General features: G+C 48.9%; 1 protein-coding gene across 1 annotated transcript in view; it reads right to left on the reverse strand.

Moving 5' to 3' along the window:
- LOC132650527 (cytochrome P450 3A19-like) overlaps positions 1-21,304 on the reverse strand; it is a 189,734-nt gene that overhangs the window by 153,163 nt on the left and 15,267 nt on the right. Inside the window, 1 exon segment of the mRNA XM_060375855.1 lies at positions 21,178-21,266. Coding sequence (XP_060231838.1) covers positions 21,178-21,266 — 89 coding nt within the window.

The following is a 21,304-nucleotide window of genomic DNA, read 5'->3' on the forward strand; positions in this document are numbered from 1 at the left end:
GCTCTTCTACGCTCTTCTCTGCTCTTCTAAGCTCTTCTACGCTCTTCTCGGCTCTTCTACTCTCTTCTCTGTTCTTCTACACTCTTCTACGCTCTTCTCGGCTCTTCTACTCTCTTCTCTGTTCTTCTACCTCTTCTACGCTCTTCTCTGTTCTTCTACGCTCTTCTCTGCTCTTCTACGCACTTCTCTGCTCTTCTCTGCTCTTCTACGCTCTTCTCTGCTCTTCTCTGCACTTCTACGCTCTTCTCTGCTCTTCTCTGCTCTTCTACACTCTTCTACGCTTTTCTACGCTCTTCTCTGCCCTTCTACGCTCTTCTCTGCTCTTCTACGATCTTGTCCGCTCTTCTACGATCTTCTAGGATCTTCTACGCTCTTCTCCGCTCTTGTCTGCTCTTCTCTGCTCTTCTACGCGCTTCTACGCTCTTCTCTGCTCTTCTACGCTCTTCTCCGCTCTTCTACGCTCTTCTCTGCTCTTCTACGCTCTTCTAGGATCTTCTGCGCTCTTCTCCGCTCTTCTCTGGTCTTCTCTGCTCCTCTACGCTCTTCTCTGCTCTTCTTTCCTCTTCTACGCTCTTCTCCGCTTTTCTACGATCTTGTCCGCTCTTCTACGCTCTTCTAGGATCTTCTATGCTCTTCTCCGCTTTTCTACGCTATTCTACGCTCTTCTCTGCTCTTCTACGCTCTTCTCTGCTCTTCTACGCTCTTCTACGCTCTTCTCTGCTCTTCTGCGCTCTTCTAAGCTCTTCTAAGCTCTTCTACGCCCTTCTCTGTTCTTCTCTGCTCTTCTACGCTCTTCTCTGCTCTTCTACGCTGTTCTCTGCTCTTCTCTGCACTTTTACGCTCTTCTACGCTCTTCTCTGCTCTTCTCAGCTCTTCTATGCTCTTCTACGCTCTTCTCTGCTCTTCTCTGGTTTTCTACGCTCTTCTCTGCTCTTCTACGCTCTTCTCTGCTCTTCTCTATTCTTCTACGCTCTACTCTGCTCTTCTATGCTCTTCTACGCTTTTCTCTGCTCTTCTACGCTCTTCTACACTCTTCTAAGCGCTTCTATGCTCTTCTACGCTCTTCTCTACTATTCTACGCTGTTCTCTGCTCTTCTCTGCACTTCTACGCTCTTCTACGCTCTTCTCTGCTCTTCTAAGCTCTTCTACGCTCTTCTACACTCTTCTCTGCTCTTCTACTCTCTTCTCTGTTCTTCTACTCTCTTCTACGCTCTTCTCTGTTCTTCTACGCTCTTCTCTGCTCTTCTACGCTCTTCTCTGCTCTTCTACGCTCTTCGCTGCTCTTCTCTGCACTTCTACTCTCTTCTACGCTCTTCTAGGATATTCTCCGCTCTTCTACGCTATTCTACGCTCTTCTCTGCTCTTCTACGCTCTTCTATGCTCTTCTCTGCTTTTCTACGCTCTTCTAAGTTCTTCTCCGCCCTTCTCTGTTCTTCTCTGCTCTTCTCTGCTCTTCTCTGCACTTTTATGCTCTTCTACGCTCTTCTACGCTCTTCTCTGCTCTTCTCAGCTCTTCTACGCTCTTCTCTGCTCTTCTACGCTCTTCTCTGCTCTTCCCTGCACTTCTACGCTCGTCTACGCTCTTCTACGCCCTTCTCTGCTCTTCTCTGTTCTTCTATGCTCTACTACGCTCTTCTCTGCTCTTCTACGCTTTTCTCTGCTCTTCTACGCTCTTCTACGCTCTTCTCTGCTCTTCTAAGGTCTTCTACGCTCTTCTACGCTCTTCTCTGCTCTTCTACGCTCTTATACGCTCTTCTACGCTCTTCTCTGCTCTTCTACGCTCTTCTCTGCTCTTCTACGCTCCTCTCTGCTATTCTCTGCTCTTCCACGCTCTTCTCTGCTCTTCTACGCTCTTCTCTACTCTTCTACTCTCTTCTCTGCTCTTCTACGCACTTCTACGCTCTTTTCTGCACTTCTACGCTCTTCTACGCTCTTCTCTGCTATTCTCTGCTCTTCTATGCTCTTCTACGCTCTTCTAGGATCTTCTACGCTCTTCTCCATTCATCTACACTCTTCTACGATCTTCTCTGCTCTTCTCCGCTCTTCTCCGCTCTTCTCTGCTCTTCTATGCACTTCTACACTCTTCTACGCTCTTCTAGGATCTTCTACGCTCTTCTCTGCTCTTCTACGCTCTTATACGCTCTTCTACGCTCTTCTCTGCTCTTCTACGCTCTTCTCTGCTCTTCTACTCTCTTCTCTGTTCTTCTACGCACTTCTACGCTCTTCTCTGCTCTTCTACGCTCTTCTCTGCTCTTCTACGCTCTTCTCTGCTCTTCTCTGCACTTCTACGCTCTTGTACGCTCTTCTCCGCTCTTCTACGCTCTTCTCGCTCTTCTCTGCTCTTCTCTGCTCTTCTACGATCTTGTCCGCTCTTCTAGGATCTTCTATGCTCTTCTACGCTCTTCTCTGCTCTTCTACGCTGTTCTACGCTCTTCTACGCACTTCTCCGCTCTTCTACGATCTTGTCAGCTCTTCTACGCTCTTCTACGCTCTTCTACGCTCTTCTCTGCGCTTCTACGCTCTTCTCTGCTCTTCTCTGCACTTCCACGCTATTCTCCGCTCTTCTCCGCTCTTCTACGCTGTTCTCTGCTATTCTCTGCTCTTCTACACTCTTCTACGCTCTTCTACGCTCTTCTCTGCTCTTCTACGCTCTTCTCTGCTCTTCTCTGCTCTTCCACGCTCTTCTCTGCTCTTCTACGCTCTTCTCTCCACTTCTACGCTCGTCTACGCGCTTCTCTGCTCTTCTACGCTCTTCTCTGCAATTCTACGCTCTTCTCTGTCTTCTACGCTCTTCTCTGCTCTTCTACGCACCTCTATGCTCTTCTACGCTCTTCTCTGCTCTTCTACGCTCTTTCTCTGCTCTCCTACGCTCTTCTCTGCTCTTCTACGCTTTTCTATGCTCTCCTACGCTCTTCTCTGCTCTTCTCTGCTCTTCTACGCTCTTCTACGCTCTTCTCTGCTCTTCTACGCTCTTCTCTGCTCTTCTACGATCTTCTACGCTCTTCTACGCTCTTCTCTCCTCTTCTACTCTCCTCTCTGTTCTTCTATGCACTTCTATGCTCTTCTCTGCGCTTCTACGCTCTTCTCTGCTCTTCTACGCTCTTCTCTGCTCTTCTCTCTGCTCTTCTACGCTCTTCTCTGCTCTTCTACGCTCTTCTACGCTCTTCTACGATCTTGTCAGCTCTTCTACGCTCTTCTACGCTCTTCTCGGATCTTCTACGCTCTTCTCCATTCATCTACGCTCTTCTACGATCTTCTCTGCTCTTCTCCGCTCTTCTACGCTCTTCTCTGCTCTTCTACGCTCTTGTCTGCTCTTCTACGCTCTTTTCTGCTCTTCTCTGCACTTCTCCGCTCTTCTCCGCTCTTCTCTGCTATTCTCTGCTCTTCTACGCTCTTCTCTGCTCTTCTCTGCTCTTCTACGCTCTTCTCTGCTCTTCTCTGCTCTTCTCTGCTCTTCCACGCTCTTCTCCTGCTCTTCTACGCTCTTCTCTACTCTTCTACTCTCTTCTCTGCCCTTCTACGCTCTTCTACGCTCTTTTCTGCACTTCTACGCTCTTCTACGCTCTTCTCTGCTATTCTCTGCTCTTCTACGCTCTTCTCCGCTCTTCTACGATCTTGTCCGCTCTTCTATGCTTTTCTACGCTCTTCTCTGCTCTTCTACGCTCTTCTCTGCTCTTCTACGCTCTTCTACCTCTTCTCTGCTCTTCTACTCTCTTCTCTGCTCTTCTACGCTCTTCTACGCTCTTCTCTGCCCTTCTACGCTCTTCTACGCTCTTCTCTGCTCTTCTACTCTCTTCTCTACTCTTCTACGCTCTTCTCTGCTCTTCTACGCTCTTCTATACACTTCTACACATTTCTACGATCTTCTACGCACTTTTCCGCTCTTCTACGCTCTTCTCTGCTCTTCTACCTCTTCTACGCTCTTCTCTGCTCTTCTACACTCTTCTCATTCTTCTACCTCTTCTAGCTCTTCTACGCTCTTCTCTGCTCTTCTACGCTCGTCTACGCTCTTCTCTGCTCTTCTCTGCTCTTCTACGCTCTTCTCCGCACTTCTATGATCTTGTCAGCTTTTCTATGCTCTTCTCTGCTCTTCTACGCTCTTCTCTGCTCCTCTACGCTCTTCTACGCTCTTCTCTGCTCTTCTAAGCTCTTCGACGATCTTCTCGGCTCTTCTACTCTCTTCTCTGTTCTTCTACACTCTTCTACGCTCTTCTCTGTTCTTCTACGCTCTTCTCTGCTCTTCTACGCACTTCTCTGCTCTTCTCTGCTCTTCTACGCTCTTCTCTGCACTTCTACGCTCTTCTACCCACTTCTCTGCTCTTCTACGCTCTTCTCTGCTCTTCTCTGCTCTTCTCCGCTCTTCTACGCTCTTCTCTGCTCTTCTACGCTCTTCTCTGCTCTTCTATGATCTTGTCCGCTCTTCTACGCTCTTCTAGGATCTTCTACGCTCTTCTCCGCTCTTCTACGCTCTTCTCTGCCCTTCTACGCTCTTCTACGCTCTTCTACACTCTTCTCTGCTCTTCTCTGCTCTTCTACGCTCTTCTCTGCTCTTTTCTGCTCTTCTCTGCTCTTCTACGCTCTTCTCCGCTCTTCTACGATCTTGTCCGCTCTTCTACGCTCTTCTACGCTCTTTTCTGCTCTTCTCTGCTCTTCTACGCTCTTCTCCGCTCTTCTACGATCTTGTCCGCTCTTCTATGCTCTTCTCTGCTCCTCTACGCTCTTCTCTACTCTTCTACGCTCTTCTAAGTTCTTCTACGCCCTTCTCTGTTCTTCTCTGCTCTTCTATGCTCTTCTCTGCTCTTATACGCTGTTCTCTGCTCTTCTCTGCAGTTTTACGCTCTTCTACGCTCTTCTCTGCTCTTCTCAGCTCTTCTCCGCTCTTCTCTGCTCTTCTACGCTCTTCTCTGCTCTTCCCTGCACTTCTACGCTCGTCTACGCTCTTCTACGCTCTTCTCTGCTCTTCTCTGTTCTTCTACGCTCTACTACGCTCTTCTCTGCTTTTCTACGCTCTTCTACGCTTTTCTCTGCTCTTCTACGCTATTCTACGATCTTCTACGCTCTTCTAGGATCTTCTATGCTCTTCTACGCTCTTCTCTGCTCTTCTAAGGTCTTCTACGCTCTTCTACACTCTTCTCTGCTCTTCTACGCTCTTATACGCTCTTCTACGCTCTTCTCTGCTCTTCTACGCTCTTCTACGCACTTCTCTGCTCTTCTACTCTCTTCTCTGTTCTTCTACGCACTTCTACGCTCTTCTCTGCTCTTCTACGCTCTTCTCTGCTCTTCTACGCTCTTCTCTGCTCTTCTCTGCACTTCTACGGTCTTCTCTGTTCTTCTCTGCTCTTCTCTGCTCTTCTACGCTCTTCTACGATCTTGTCAGCTCTTCTACGCTCTTCTACGCTCTTCTAGGATCTTCTACACTTTTCTCCATTCATGTACGCTCTTCTACGATCTTCTCTGCTCTTCTACGCTCTTCTACGCTCTTCTCTGCTCTTCTCTGCTCTTGTACGCTCTTCTACGCTCTTCTCTGCTCTTCTCTGCTCTTCCACGCTCTTCTCTGCTCTTCTACGCTCTTCTCTACTCTTCTTACTCTCTTCTCTGCTCTTCTACGCTCTTTTCTGCACTTCTACGCTCTTCTACGCTCTTCTCTGCTATTCTCTGCTCTTCTACGCTCTTCTCCGCTCTTCTACGATCTTGTCCGCTCTTCTACGCTCTTCTCTGCTCTTCTACGCTCTTCTCTGCTCCTCTACGCTCTTCTACGCTATTCTCTGCTCTTCTCTGCTCTTCTACGCTCTTCTACCTCTTCTCTGCTCTTCTCCTCTCTTCTCTGCTCTTCTACGCTCTGCTCTGCCCTTCTACGCTCTTCTACGCTCTTCTCTGCTCTTCTACTCTGTTCTCTGCTCTTCTACGTTCTTCTCTGCCCTTCTACGCTCTTCTCTGCTCTTCTACGCTCTTCGCTCTTCTACGCTCTTCTCTGCTCTTCTCTGCTCTTCTAAGCTCTTCTACGCTCTTCTCCGCTCTTCTACGATCTTGTCCGCTCTTCTACGCTCTTCTAGGATCTTCTCTGCTCTTCTCCGCTCTTCTCTCCTCTTCTCTGCTCTTCTACGATCTTCTCCGCTCTTCTCTGCTCTTCTACGCTCTTCTCTGCACTTCCACGCTCTTCTACGCTCTTCTCTGCTCTTCTACGCTCTTCTACGCTCTTCTAGGATCTTCTACGCTCTTCTACGCTCTTCTCTGCTCTTCTCTGCTCCTCTACGCTCTTCTACGCTCTTCTCCGCTCTTCTAGGATCTTGTCCGCTCTTACACGCTCTTCTACGCTCTTCTAGGATATTCTCCGCTCTTCTCCGCTCTTCTACGCTATTCTACGCTCTTCTCTGCTCTTCTACGCTCTTCTATGCTTTTCTCTGCTCTTCTAAGTTCTTCTCCGCCCTTCTCTGTTCTTCTCTGCTCTTCTCTGCACTTTTATGCTCTTCTACGCTCTTCTACGCTCTTCTCTGCTCTTCTCAGCTCTTCTACACTCTTCTCTGCTCTTCTACGCTCTTCTCTGCTCTACCCTGCACTTCTACGCTCGTCTACGCTCTTCTACGCTCTTCTCTGCTCTTCTCTGTTCTTCTACGCTCTACTATGCTCTTCTTTGCTCTTCTACGCTTTTCTCTGCTCTTCTACGCTCTTCTCACGCTCTTCTCTGCTCTTCTAAGGTCTTTTACGCTCTTCTACGCTCTTCTCTGCTCTTCTACGCTCTTATACGCTCTTCTACTCTCTTCTCTGCTCTTCTACGCTCTTCTCTACTCTTCTACTCTCTTCTCTGCTCTTCTACGCTCTTCTACGTTTTTGTCCGCTCTTCTACGCTCTTCTACGCTCTTCTCTGCTCTTCTACGCTCTTCTCTGCTCCTCTACGCTCTTCTATGCTATTCTCTGCTCTTCTCTGCTCTTCTACACTCTTCTCTGCTCTTCTACTCTCTTCTCTGCTCTTCTACGCTCTTCTCTGCCCTTCTACGCTCTTCTACACTCTTCTCTGCTCTTCTACTCTCTTCTCTACTCTTCTACGCTCTTCTCTGCTCTTCTACTCTCTTCTCTGCTTTTCTACGCTCTTCTCTGCTCTTCTACGCTCTTCTCTGCTCTTCTACGCTCTTCTACTACACTTCTACACATTTCTACGATCTTCTACGCACTTCTCCGCTCTTCTGCGCTCTTCTCTGCTCTTCTACACTCTTCTCATTCTTCTACCTCTTCTACGCTCTTCTCGGCTCTTCTACTCTCTTCTCTGTTCTTCTACACTCTTCTACGCTCTTCTCTGTTCTTCTACGCTCTTCTCTGCTCTTCTACGCACTTCTCTGCTCTTCTCTGCTCTTCTACGCTCTTCTCTGCTCTTCTCTGCACTTCTACGCTCTTCTCTGCTCTTCTCTGCTCTTCTACACTCTTCTACGCTTTTCTACGCTCTTCTCTGCCCTTCTACGCTCTTCTCTGCTCTTCTACGATCTTGTCCGCTCTTCTACGATCTTCTAGGATCTTCTACGCTCTTCTCCGCTCTTGTCTGCTCTTCTCTGCTCTTCTACGCGCTTCTACGCTCTTCTCTGCTCTTCTACGCTCTTCTCCGCTCTTCTACGCTCTTCTCTGCTCTTCTACGCTCTTCTACGCTCTTCTAGGATCTTCTGCGCTCTTCTCCGCTCTTCTCTGGTCTTCTCTGCTCCTCTACGCTCTTCTCTGCTCTTCTTTCCTCTTCTACGCTCTTCTCCGCTTTTCTACGATCTTGTCCGCTCTTCTACGCTCTTCTAGGATCTTCTATGCTCTTCTCCGCTTTTCTACGCTATTCTACGCTCTTCTCTGCTCTTCTACGCTCTTCTCTGCTCTTCTACGCTCTTCTACGCTCTTCTCTGCTCTTCTGCGCTCTTCTAAGCTCTTCTAAGCTCTTCTACGCCCTTCTCTGCTCTTCTCTGCTCTTCTACGCTCTTCTCTGCTCTTCTACGCTGTTCTCTGCTCTTCTCTGCACTTTTACGCTCTTCTACGCTCTTCTCTGCTCTTCTCAGCTCTTCTATGCTCTTCTACGCTCTTCTCTGCTCTTCTCTGCTTTTCTACGCTCTTCTCTGCTCTTCTACGCTTTTCTCTGCTCTTCTCTATTCTTCTACGCTCTACTCTGCTCTTCTATGCTCTTCTACGCTTTTCTCTGCTCTTCTACGCTCTTCTACACTCTTCTAAGCGCTTCTATGCTCTTCTACGCTCTTCTCTACTATTTTACGCTGTTCTCTGCTCTTCTCTGCACTTCTACGCTCTTCTACGCTCTTCTCTGCTCTTCTAAGCTCTTCTACGCTCTTCTACACTCTTCTCTGCTCTTCTACTCTCTTCTCTGTTCTTCTACTCTCTTCTACGCTCTTCTGTGTTCTTCTACGCTCTTCTCTGCTCTTCTACGCTCTTCTCTGCTCTTCTACGCTCTTCGCTGCTCTTCTCTGCACTTCTACTCTCTTCTACGCTCTTCTACGCTCTTCTCTGCTCTTCTCTGCTCTTCTACGCTCTTCGACGCTTTTCTCTGCTCTTCTACGAACTTGTCCGCTCTTCTACGCTCTTCTAGGATCTTCTACGCTCTTCTCCGCTCTTCTATGCTCTTCTACGCTCTTCTCTGCTCTTCTACGCTCATCTACGCTCTTCTCTGCTCTTCTCTGCTCTTCTACGCTCTTCTCTGCTCCTCTACGCTCTTCTACGCTCTTCTCTGCTCTTCTAAGCTCTTCTACGCTCTTCTCGGCTCTTCTACTCTCTTCTCTGTTCTTCTACACTCTTCTCACGCTCTTCTCGGCTCTTCTACTCTCTTCTCTGTTCTTCTACACTCTTCTACGCTCTTCTCTGTTCTTCTACCTCTTCTCTGCTCTTCTACGCACTTCTCTGCTCTTCCTCTGCTCTTCTACGCTCTTCTCTGCTCTTCTCTGCACTTCTACGCTCTTCTCTAATCTTCTCTGCTCTTCTACACTCTTCTACGCTTTTCTACGCTCTTCTCTGCCCTTCTACGCTCTTCTCTGCTCTTCTACGATCTTGTCCGCTCTTCTACGATCTTCTAGGATCTTCTACGCTCTTCTCCGCTCTTGTCTGCTCTTCTCTGCTCTTCTACGCGCTTCTACGCTCTTCTCTGCTCTTCTACGCTCTTCTACGCTCTTCTAGGATCTTCTGCGCTCTTCTCCGCTCTTCTCTGGTCTTCTCTGCTCCTCTACGCTCTTCTCTGCTCTTCTTTCCTCTTCTACGCTCTTCTCCGCTTTTCTACGATCTTGTCCGCTCTTCTACGCTCTTCTAGGATCTTCTATGCTCTTCTCCGCTTTTCTACGCTATTCTACGCTCTTCTCTGCTCTTCTACGCTCTTCTCTGCTCTTCTACGCTCTTCTACGCTCTTCTCTGCTCTTCTGCGCTCTTCTAAGCTCTTCTAAGCTCTTCTACGCCCTTCTCTGTTCTTCTCTGCTCTTCTACGCTCTTCTCTGCTCTTCTACGCTGTTCTCTGCTCTTCTCTGCACTTTTACGCTCTTCTACGCTCTTCTCTGCTCTTCTCAGCTCTTCTATGCTCTTCTACGCTCTTCTCTGCTCTTCTCTGCTTTTCTACGCTCTTCTCTGCTCTTCTACGCTTTTCTCTGCTCTTCTCTATTCTTCTACGCTCTACTCTGCTCTTCTATGCTCTTCTACGCTTTTCTCTGCTCTTCTACGCTCTTCTACACTCTTCTAAGCGCTTCTATGCTCTTCTACGCTCTTCTCTACTATTCTACGCTGTTCTCTGCTCTTCTCTGCACTTCTACGCTCTTCTACGCTCTTCTCTGCTCTTCTAAGCTCTTCTCACGCTCTTCTACACTCTTCTCTGCTCTTCTACTCTCTTCTCTGTTCTTCTACTCTCTTCTACGCTCTTCTGTGTTCTTCTACGCTCTTCTCTGCTCTTCTACGCTCTTCTCTGCTCTTCTACGCTCTTCGCTGCTCTTCTCTGCACTTCTACTCTCTTCTACGCTCTTCTACGCTCTTCTCTGCTCTTCTCTGCTCTTCTACGCTCTTCGACGCTTTTCTCTGCTCTTCTACGAACTTGTCCGCTCTTCTACGCTCTTCTAGGATCTTCTACGCTCTTCTCCGCTCTTCTATGCTCTTCTACGCTCTTCTCTGCTCTTCTACGCTCATCTACGCTCTTCTCTGCTCTTCTCTGCTCTTCTACGCTCTTCTCTGCTCCTCTACGCTCTTCTCTGCTCTTCTAAGCTCTTCTACGCTCTTCTCGGCTCTTCTACTCTCTTCTCTGTTCTTCTACACTCTTCTACGCTCTTCTCGGCTCTTCTACTCTCTTCTCTGTTCTTCTACCTCTTCTACGCTCTTCTCTGTTCTTCTACACTCTTCTCTGCTCTTCTACGCACTTCTCTGCTCTTCTCTGCTCTTCTCTGCTCTTCTCTGCACTTCTACGCTCTTCTCTACTCTTCTCTGCTCTTCTACACTCTTCTACGCTTTTCTACGCTCTTCTCTGCCCTTCTACGCTCTTCTCTGCTCTTCTACGATCTTGTCCGCTCTTCTACGATCTTCAAGGATCTTCTACGCTCTTCTCCGCTCTTGTCTGCTCTTCTCTGCTCTTCTATGCGCTTCTACGCTCTTCTCTGCTCTTCTACGCTCTTCTACGCTCTTCTAGGATCTTCTGCGCTCTTCTCCGCTCTTCTCTGGTCTTCTCTGCTCCTCTACGCTCTTCTCTGCTCTTCTTTCCTCTTCTACGCTCTTCTCCGCTTTTCTACGATCTTGTCCGCTCTTCTACGCTCTTCTAGGATCTTCTATGCTCTTCTCCGCTTTTCTACGCTATTCTACGCTCTTCTCTGCTCTTCTACGCTCTTCTCTGCTCTTCTACGCTCTTCTACGCTCTTCTCTGCTCTTCTGCGCTCTTCTAAGCTCTTCTAAGCTCTTCTACGCCCTTCTCTGTTCTTCTCTGCTCTTCTCTGCTCTTCTACGCTCTTCTCTGCTCTTCTACGCTGTTCTCTGCTCTTCTCTGCACTTTTACGCTCTTCTACGCTCTTCTCTGCTCTTCTCAGCTCTTCTATGCTCTTCTACGCTCTTCTCTGCTCTTCTCTGCTTTTCTACGCTCTTCTCTGCTCTTCTACGCTTTTCTCTGCTCTTCTCTATTCTTCTACGCTCTACTCTGCTCTTCTATGCTCTTCTACGCTTTTCTCTGCTCTTCTACGCTCTTCTACACTCTTCTAAGCGCTTCTATGCTCTTCTACGCTCTTCTCTACTATTCTACGCTGTTCTCTGCTCTTCTCTGCACTTCTACGCTCTTCTACGCTCTTCTCTGCTCTTCTAAGCTCTTCTACGCTCTTCTACACTCTTCTCTGCTCTTCTACTCTCTTCTACGCTCTTCTGTGTTCTTCTACGCTCTTCTCTGCTCTTCTACGCTCTTCTCTGCTCTTCTACGCTCTTCGCTGCTCTTCTCTGCACTTCTACTCTCTTCTACGCTCTTCTACGCTCTTCTCTGCTCTTCTCTGCTCTTCTACGCTCTTCGACGCTTTTCTCTGCTCTTCTACGAACTTGTCCGCTCTTCTACGCTCTTCTAGGATCTTCTACGCTCTTCTCCGCTCTTCTATGCTCTTCTACGCTCTTCTCCGCTCTTCTATGCTCTTCTACGCTCTTCTCCACTCTTCTACGCTCTTCTCTGCTCTTCTACGCTCTTCTACGCTCTTCTCTGCTCTTCTCCGCTCTTCTACGCTCTTCTCTGCTCTTCTACGCTCTTGTCTGCTCTTCTACGCTCTTTTCTGCTCTTCTCTGCACTTCTCCGCTCTTCTCCGCTCTTCTCCGCTCTTCTCTGCTATTCTCTGCTCTTCTACGCTCTTCTACGCTCTTCTCTGCTCTTCTCTGCTCTTCTACGCTCTTCTACGCTCTTCTCTGCTCTTCTCTGCTCTTCTCTGCTCTTCCACGCTCTTCTCTGCTCTTCTACGCTCTTCTCTACTCTTCTACTCTCTTCTCTGCCCTTCTACGCTCTTCTACGCTCTTTTCTGCACTTCTACGCTCTTCTACGCTCTTCTCTGCTATTCTCTGCTCTTCTACGCTCTTCTCCGCTCTTCTACGATCTTGTCCGCTCTTCTACGCTTTTCTACGCTCTTCTCTGCTCTTCTACGCTCTTCTCTGCTCTTCTACGCTCTTCTACCTCTTCTCTGCTCTTCTACTCTCTTCTCTGCTCTTCTACGCTCTTCTACGCTCTTCTCTGCCCTTCTACGCTCTTCTACGCTCTTCTCTGCTCTTCTACTCTCTTCTCTACTCTTCTACGCTCTTCTCTGCTCTTCTCTGCTCTTCTACGCTCTTCTATACACTTCTACACATTTCTACGATCTTCTACGCACTTTTCCGCTCTTCTACGCTCTTCTCTGCTCTTCTACGCTCTTCTACCTCTTCTACGCTCTTCTCTGCTCTTCTACCTCTTCTCATTCTTCTACCTCTTCTAGCTCTTCTACGCTCTTCTCTGCTCTTCTACGCTCGTCTACGCTCTTCTCTGCTCTTCTCTGCTCTTCTACGCTCTTCTCCGCACTTCTATGATCTTGTCAGCTTTTCTATGCTCTTCTCTGCTCTTCTACGCTCTTCTCTGCTCCTCTACGCTCTTCTACGCTCTTCTCTGCTCTTCTAAGCTCTTCGACGCTCTTCTCGGCTCTTCTACTCTCTTCTCTGTTCTTCTACACTCTTCTACGCTCTTCTCTGTTCTTCTACGCTCTTCTCTGCTCTTCTACGCACTTCTCTGCTCTTCTCTGCTCTTCTACGATCTTCTCTGCTCTTCTCTGCACTTCTACGCTCTTCTACCCACTTCTCTGCTCTTCTACGCTCTTCTCTGCTCTTCTCTGCTCTTCTCCGCTCTTCTACGCTCTTCTCTGCTCTTCTATGATCTTGTCCGCTCTTCTACGCTCTTCTAGGATCTTCTACGCTCTTCTCCGCTCTTCTCTGCCCTTCTACGCTCTTCTACGCTCTTCTACCTCTTCTCTGCTCTTCTCTGCTCTTCTACGCTCTTCTCTGCTCTTTTCTCCTCTTCTCTGCTCTTCTACGCTCTTCTCCGCTCTTCTACGATCTTGTCCGCTCTTCTACGCTCTTCTACGCTCTTTTCTGCTCTTCTCTGCTCTTCTACGCTCTTCTCCGCTCTTCTACGATCTTGTCCGCTCTTCTATGCTCTTCTCTGCTCCTCTACGCTCTTCTCTACTCTTCTACGCTCTTCTAAGTTCTTCTACGCCCTTCTCTGTTCTTCTCTGCTCTTCTATGCTCTTCTCTGCTCTTCTACGCTGTTCTCTACTCTTCTCTGCAGTTTTACGCTCTTCTACGCTCTTCTCTGCTCTTCTCAGCTCTTCTCCGCTCTTCTCTGCTCTTCTACACTCTTCTCTGCTCTTCCCTGCACTTCTACGCTCGTCTACGCTCTTCTACGCTCTTCTCTGCTCTTCTCTGTTCTTCTACGCTCTACTACGCTCTTCTCTGCTTTTCTACGCTCTTCTACGCTTTTCTCTGCTCTTCTACGCTCTTCTACGATCTTCTACGCTCTTCTAGGATCTTCTATGCTCTTCTACGCTCTTCTCTGCTCTTCTAAGGTCTTCTACGCTCTTCTACACTCTTCTCTGCTCTTCTACGCTCTTATACGCTCTTCTACCCTCTTCTCTGCTCTTCTACGCTCTTCTACGCTCTTCTCTGCTCTTCTACTCTCTTCTCTGTTCTTCTACGCACTTCTACGCTCTTCTCTGCTCTTCTACGCTCTTCTCTGCTCTTCTACGCTCTTCGCTCTTCTACGCTCTTCTCTGCTCTTCTCTGCTCTTCTAAGCTCTTCTACGCTCTTCTCCGCTCTTCTACGATCTTGTCCGCTCTTCTACGCTCTTCTAGGATCTTCTACGCTCTTCTCCGCTCTTCTCTCCTCTTCTCTGCTCTTCTACGATCTTCTCTGCTCTTCTACGCTCTTCTATACACTTCTACACATTTCTACGATCTTTTACGCACTTTTCCGCTCTTCTACGCTCTTCTCTGCTCTTCTACGCTCTTCTACCTCTTCTACGCTCTTCTCTGCTCTTCTACACTCTTCTCATTCTTCTACCTCTTCTAGCTCTTCTACGCTCTTCTCTGCTCTTCTACGCTCGTCTACGCTCTTCTCTGCTCTTCTCTGCTCTTCTACGCTCTTCTCCGCACTTCTATGATCTTGTCAGCTTTTCTATGCTCTTCTCTGCTCTTCTACGCTCTTCTCTGCTCCTCTACGCTCTTCTACGCTCTTCTCTGCTCTTCTAAGCTCTTCGACGCTCTTCTCGGCTCTTCTACTCTCTTCTCTGTTCTTCTACACTCTTCTACGCTCTTCTCTGTTCTTCTACGCTCTTCTCTGCTCTTCTACGCACTTCTCTGCTCTTCTCTGCTCTTCTACGCTCTTCTCTGCTCTTCTCTGCACTTCTACGCTCTTCTACCCACTTCTCTGCTCTTCTACGCTCTTCTCTGCTCTTCTCTGCTCTTCTCCGCTCTTCTACGCTCTTCTCTGCTCTTCTATGATCTTGTCCGCTCTTCTACGCTCTTCTAGGATCTTCTACGCTCTTCTCCGCTCTTCTACGCTCTTCTCTGCCCTTCTACGCTCTTCTACGCTCTTCTACACTCTTCTCTGCTCTTCTCTGCTCTTCTACGCTCTTCTCTGCTCTTTTCTGCTCTTCTCTGCTCTTCTACGCTCTTCTACGATCTTGTCCGCTCTTCTACGCTCTTCTACGCTCTTTTCTGCTCTTCTCTGCTCTTCTACGCTCTTCTCCGCTCTTCTACGATCTTGTCCGCTCTTCTATGCTCTTCTCTGCTCCTCTACGCTCTTCTCTACTCTTCTACGCTCTTCTAAGTTCTTCTACGCCCTTCTCTGTTCTTCTCTGCTCTTCTATGCTCTTTCTCTGCTCTTCTACGCTGTTCTCTGCTCTTCTCTGCAGTTTTACGCTCTTCTACGCTCTTCTCTGCTCTTCTCAGCTCTTCTCCGCTCTTCTCTGCTCTTCTACGCTCTTCTCTGCTCTTCCCTGCACTTCTACGCTCGTCTACGCTCTTCTACGCTCTTCTCTGCTCTTCTCTGTTCTTCTACGCTCTACTACGCTCTTCTCTGCTTTTCTACGCTCTTCTACGCTTTTCTCTGCTCTTCTACGCTCTTCTACGATCTTCTACGCTCTTCTAGGATCTTCTATGCTCTTCTACGCTCTTCTCTGCTCTTCTAAGGTCTTCTACGCTCTTCTACCTCTTCTCTGCTCTTCTACGCTCTTATTCGCTCTTCTACGCTCTTCTCTGCTCTTCTACGCTCTTCTACGCTCTTCTACGCTCTTCTCTGCTCTTCTACTCTCTTCTCTGTTCTTCTACGCACTTCTACGCTCTTCTACGCTCTTCTCTGCTCTTCTACGCTCTTCTCTGCTCTTCTACTCTCTTCTCTGCTCTTCTACGCTCTTCTACGCTCTTCTACGCTCTTCTCTGCTCTTCTACGCTCTTCTCTGCTCTTCTACGCTCTTCTCTGCTCTTCTCTGCACTTCTACGGTCTTCTCTGTTCTTCTCTGCTCTTCTACGCTCTTCTCTGCTCTTCTACGCTCTTCTACGATCTTGTCAGCTCTTCTACGCTCTTCTACGCTCTTCTAGGATCTTCTACACTTTTCTCCATTCATGTACGCTCTTCTACGATCTTCTCTGCTCTTCTACGCTCTTCTACGCTCTTCTCTGCTCTTCTCTGCTCTTGTACGCTCTTCTACGCTCTTCTCTGCTCTTCTCTGCTCTTCCACGCTCTTCTCTGCTCTTCTACGCTTTTCTCTACTCTTCTACTCTCTTCTCTGCTCTTCTACGCTCTTTTCTGCACTTCTACGCTCTTCTCTGCTATTCTCTGCTCTTCTACGCTCTTCTCCGCTCTTCTACGATCTTGTCCGCTCTTCTACGCTCTTCTCTGCTCTTCTACGCTCTTCTCTGCTCCTCTACGCTCTTCTACGCTATTCTCTGCTCTTCTCTGCTCTTCTACGCTCTTCTACACTCTTCTCTGCTCTTCTACTCTCTTCTCTGCTCTTCTACGCTCTTCTACGCTCTGCTCTGCCCTTCTACGCTCTTCTACGCTTTTCTCTGCTCTTCTACTCTGTTCTCTGCTCTTCTACGTTCTTCTCTGCCCTTCTACGCTCTTCTCTGCTCTTCTACGCTCTTCTCTGCTCTTCTACGCTCTTCGCTCTTCTACGCTCTTCTCTGCTCTTCTCTGCTCTTCTAAGCTCTTCTACGCTCTTCTCCGCTCTTCTACGATCTTGTCCTCTTCTACGCTCTTCTAGGATCTTCTACCTCTTCTCCGCTCTTCTCTCCTCTTCTCTGCTCTTCTACGATCTTCTCCGCTCTTCTCTGCTCTTCTACGCTCTTCTCTGCACTTCCACGCTCTTCTACGCTCTTCTACGCTCTTCTAGGATCTTCTACGCTCTTCTACGCTCTTCTCTGCTCTTCTCTGCTCCTCTACGCTCTTCTACGCTCTTCTCCGCTCTTCTAGGATCTTGTCCGCTCTTCCACGCTCTTCTACGCTCTTCTAGGATATTCTCCGCTCTTCTCCGCTCTTCTACGCTATTCTACGCTCTTCTCTGCTCTTCTACGCTCTTCTATGCTTTTCTCTGCTCTTCTAAGTTCTTCTCCGCCCTTCTCTGTTCTTCTCTGCTCTTCTCTGCTCTTCTCTGCACTTTTATGCTCTTCTACGCTCTTCTACGCTTTCTCTGCTCTTCTCAGCTCTTCTACACTCTTCTCTGCTCTTCTACGCTCTTCTCTGCTCTTCCCTGCACTTCTACGCTCGTCTACGCTCTTCTACGCTCTTCTCTGCTCTTCTCTGTTCTTCTACGCTCTACTATGCTCTTCTTTGCTCTTCTACGCTTTTCTCTGCTCTTCTACGCTCTTCTACGCTCTTCTCTGCTCTTCTAAGGTCTTTTACGCTCTTCTACGCTCTTCTCTGCTCTTCTACGCTCTTCTCTACTCTTCTACTCTCTTCTCTGCTCTTCTACGCTCTTCTACGCTCTTTTCTGCACTTCTACGCTCTTCTACGCTCTTCTCTGCTATTCTCTGCTCTTCTACGCTCTTCTCCGCTCTTCTACGTTCTTGTCCGCTCTTCTACGCTCTTCTACGCTCTTCTCCTGCTCTTCTACGCTCTTCTACGCTCTTCTCTGCTCTTCTAAGGTCTTTTACGCTCTTCTACGCTCTTCTCTGCTCTTCTACGCTCTTATACGCTCTTCTACTCTCTTCTCTGCTCTTCTACGCTCTTCTCTACTCTTCTACTCTCTTCTCTGCTCTTCTACGCTCTTCTACGCTCTTTTCTGCACTTCTACGCTCTTCTACGCTCTTCTCTGCTATTCTCTGCTCTTCTACGCTCTTCTCCGCTCTTCTACGTTCTTGTCCGCTCTTCTACGCTCTTCTACGCTCTTCTCTGCTCTTCTACGCTCTTCTCTGCTCCTCTACGCTCTTCTATGCTATTCTCTGCTCTTCTCTGCTCTTCTACACTCTTCTCTGCTCTTCTACTCTCTTCTCTGCTCTTCTACGCTCTTCTCTGCCCTTCTACGCTCTTCTACCTCTTCTCTGCTCTTCTACTCTCTTCTCTACTCTTCTACGCTCTTCTCTGCTCTTCTACTCTCTTCTCTGCTTTTCTACGCTCTTCTCTGCTCTTCTACGCTCTTCTCTGCTCTTCTACGCTCTTCTATACACTTCTACACATTTCTACGATCTTCTACGCACTTCTCCGCTCTTCTCTGCTCTTCTACACTCTTCTCATTCTTCTACCTCTTCTAGCTCTTCTACGCTCTTCTCTGCTCTTCTACGCTCGTCTACGCTCTTCTCTGCTCTTCTCTGCTCTTCTACGCTCTTCTCTGCTCCTCTACGCTCTTCTACGCTCTTCTCTGCTCTTCTCTGCTTTTCTACGCTCTTCTCTGCTCTTCTACGCTCTTCTCTGCTCTTCTCTATTCTTCTACGCTCTACTCTGCTCTTCTACACTCTTCTACGCTTTTCTACGCTCTTCTCTGCCCTTCTACGCTCTTCTCTGCTCTTCTACGATCTTGTCCGCTCTTCTACGATCTTCTAGGATCTTCTACGCTCTTCTCCGCTCTTGTCTGCTCTTCTCTGCTCTTCTACGCGCTTCTCCGCTCTTCTATGATCTTGTCCGCTCTTCCACGCTCTTCTACGCTCTTCTAGGATCTTCTCCGCTCTTCTACGCTCTTCTCTGCTCTTCTACGCTCTTCTCTGCTCTTCTACGCTCGTCTACGCTCTTCTCTGCTCTTCTCTGCTCTTCTACGCTCTTCTCTGCTCCTCTACGCTCTTCTACGCTCTTCTCTGCTCTTCTAAGCTCTTCTACGCTCTTCTCGGCTCTTCTACTCTCTTCTCTGTTCTTCTACACTCTTCTACGCTCTTCTCGGCTCTTCTACTCTCTTCTCTGTTCTTCTACCTCTTCTACGCTCTTCTCTGTTCTTCTACGCTCTTCTCTGCTCTTCTACGCACTTCTCTGCTCTTCTCTGCTCTTCTACGCTCTTCTCTGCTCTTCTCTGCACTTCTACGCTCTTCTCTGCTCTTCTCTGCTCTTCTACACTCTTCTACGCTTTTCTACGCTCTTCTCTGCCCTTCTACGCTCTTCTCTGCTCTTCTACGATCTTGTCCGCTCTTCTACGATCTTCTAGGATCTTCTACGCTCTTCTCCGCTCTTGTCTGCTCTTCTCTGCTCTTCTACGCGCTTCTACGCTCTTCTCTGCTCTTCTACGCTCTTCTCCGCTCTTCTACGCTCTTCTCTGCTCTTCTACGCTCTTCTCCGCTCTTCTACGCTCTTCTCTGCCCTTCTCACGCTCTTCTACGCTCTTCTACACTCTTCTCTGCTCTTCTCTGCTCTTCTACGCTCTTCTCTGCTCTTTTCTGCTCTTCTCTGCTCTTCTACGCTCTTCTACGATCTTGTCCGCTCTTCTACGCTCTTCTACGCTCTTTTCTGCTCTTCTCTGCTCTTCTACGCTCTTCTCCGCTCTTCTACGATCTTGTCCGCTCTTCTATGCTCTTCTCTGCTCCTCTACGCTCTTCTCTACTCTTCTACGCTCTTCTAAGTTCTTCTACGCCCTTCTCTGTTCTTCTCTGCTCTTCTATGCTCTTCTCTGCTCTTCTACGCTGTTCTCTGCTCTTCTCTGCAGTTTTACGCTCTTCTACGCTCTTCTCTGCTCTTCTCAGCTCTTCTCCGCTCTTCTCTGCTCTTCTACGCTCTTCTCTGCTCTTCCCTGCACTTCTACGCTCGTCTACGCTCTTCTACGCTCTTCTCTGCTCTTCTCTGTTCTTCTACGCTCTACTACGCTCTTCTCTGCTTTTCTACGCTCTTCTACGCTTTTCTCTGCTCTTCTACGCTCTTCTACGATCTTCTACGCTCTTCTAGGATCTTCTATGCTCTTCTACGCTCTTCTCTGCTCTTCTAAGGTCTTCTACGCTCTTCTACACTCTTCTCTGCTCTTCTACGCTCTTATTCGCTCTTCTACGCTCTTCTCTGCTCTTCTACGCTCTTCTACGCTCTTCTACGCTCTTCTCTGCTCTTCTACTCTCTTCTCTGTTCTTCTACGCACTTCTACGCTCTTCTCTGCTCTTCTACGCTCTTCTCTGCTCTTCTACGCTCTTCTCTGCTCTTCTCTGCACTTCTACGGTCTTCTCTGTTCTTCTCTGCTCTTCTACGCTCTTCTCTGCTCTTCTACGCTCTTCTACGATCTTGTCAGCTCTTCTACGCTCTTCTACGCTCTTCTAGGATCTTCTACACTTTTCTCCATTCATGTACGCTCTTCTACGATCTTCTCTGCTCTTCTACGCTCTTCTACGCTCTTCTCTGCTCTTCTCTGCTCTTCCACGCTCTTCTCTGCTCTTCTACGCTTTTCTCTACTCTTCTACTCTCTTCTCTGCTCTTCTACGCTCTTTTCTGCACTTCTACGCTCTTCTCTGCTATTCTCTGCTCTTCTACGCTCTTCTCCGCTCTTCTACGATCTTGTCCGCTCTTCTACGCTCTTCTCTGCTCTTCTACGCTCTTCTCTGCTCCTCTACGCTCTTCTACGCTATTCTCTGCTCTTCTCTGCTCTTCTACGCTCTTCTACACTCTTCTCTGCTCTTCTACTCTCTTCTCTGCTCTTCTACGCTCTTCTACGCTCTGCTCTGCCCTTCTACGCTCTTCTACGCTTTTCTCTGCTCTTCTACTCTGTTCTCTGCTCTTCTACGCTCTTCTCTGCTCTTCTACGCTCTTCGCTCTTCTACACTCTTCTCTGCTCTTCTCTGCTCTTCTAAGCTCTTCTACTCTCTTCTCTCCTCTTCTCTGCTCTTCTACGCTCTTCTACGCTCTTCTAGGATCTTCTACGCTCTTCTACGCTCTTCTCTGCTCTTCTCTGCTCCTCTACGCTCTTCTACGCTCTTCTCCGCTCTTCTAGGATCTTGTCCGCTCTTCCACGCTCTTCTACGCTCTTCTAGGATATTCTCCGCTCTTCTCCGCTCTTCTACGCTATTCTACGCTCTTCTCTGCTCTTCTACGCTCTTCTATGCTCTTCTCTGCTCTTCTAAGTTCTTCTCCGCCCTTCTCTGTTCTTCTCTGTTCTTCTCTGCTCTTCTCTGCACTTTTATGCTCTTCTACGCTCTTCTACGCTTTCTCTGCTTTTCTCAGCTCTTCTACGCTCTTCTCTGCTCTTCTACGCTCTTCTCTGCTCTACCCTGCACTTCTACGCTCGTCTACGCTCGTCTACGCTCTTCTACGCTCTTCTACGCTCTACTACGCTCTTCTCTGCTCTTCTCTGTTCTTCTACGCTCTACTACGCTCTTCTCTGCTCTTCTCTGCTCTTCTCTGCTCTTCTCTGCTCTTCTCTGCTCTTCTCTGCTCTTCTACGCTCTTCTCTGCTCTTCTCTGGTCTTCTCTGCTCTTCTACGCTCTTCTCTGCTCTTCTACGCTCTTCTACGCGCTTCTACGCTCTTCTAGGATCTTCTACGCTCTTCTACGCTCTTCTCTGCTCTTCTACGCTCTTCTACGCGCTTCTACGCTCTTCTACGCTCTTCTACGCTCTTCTACGCCCCCTCGCACTCCCCGCCCCGCCCCCTCGCACTCCCGCCCCCGCCCCCTCGCACGCACGCCCCGCCCCCTCGCACGCCCGCCCCGCCCCCTCGCACGCCTGCCCCACCCCCTCGCACGCCCGCCCCGCCCCCTCGCACGCCCGCCCCGCCCCTCGCACGCCCGCCCCGCCCCCTCGCACGCACACTCACGGCTGCAGACACACGCGCCCGCCGCGCTCCGCCTCCCGGGCCAGGTGCTCCACCAGGGCGTCGACGCAGCGTTCGGTGATGGGGAACATCTGAGTGTGCAAGGGGGGAGGGGCGCGGAGGTCACGCT

Source organism: Meriones unguiculatus (genome assembly GCF_030254825.1).
Source record: "Meriones unguiculatus strain TT.TT164.6M chromosome 13 unlocalized genomic scaffold, Bangor_MerUng_6.1 Chr13_unordered_Contig_107, whole genome shotgun sequence".
NCBI lineage: Eukaryota > Metazoa > Chordata > Mammalia > Rodentia > Muridae > Meriones > Meriones unguiculatus.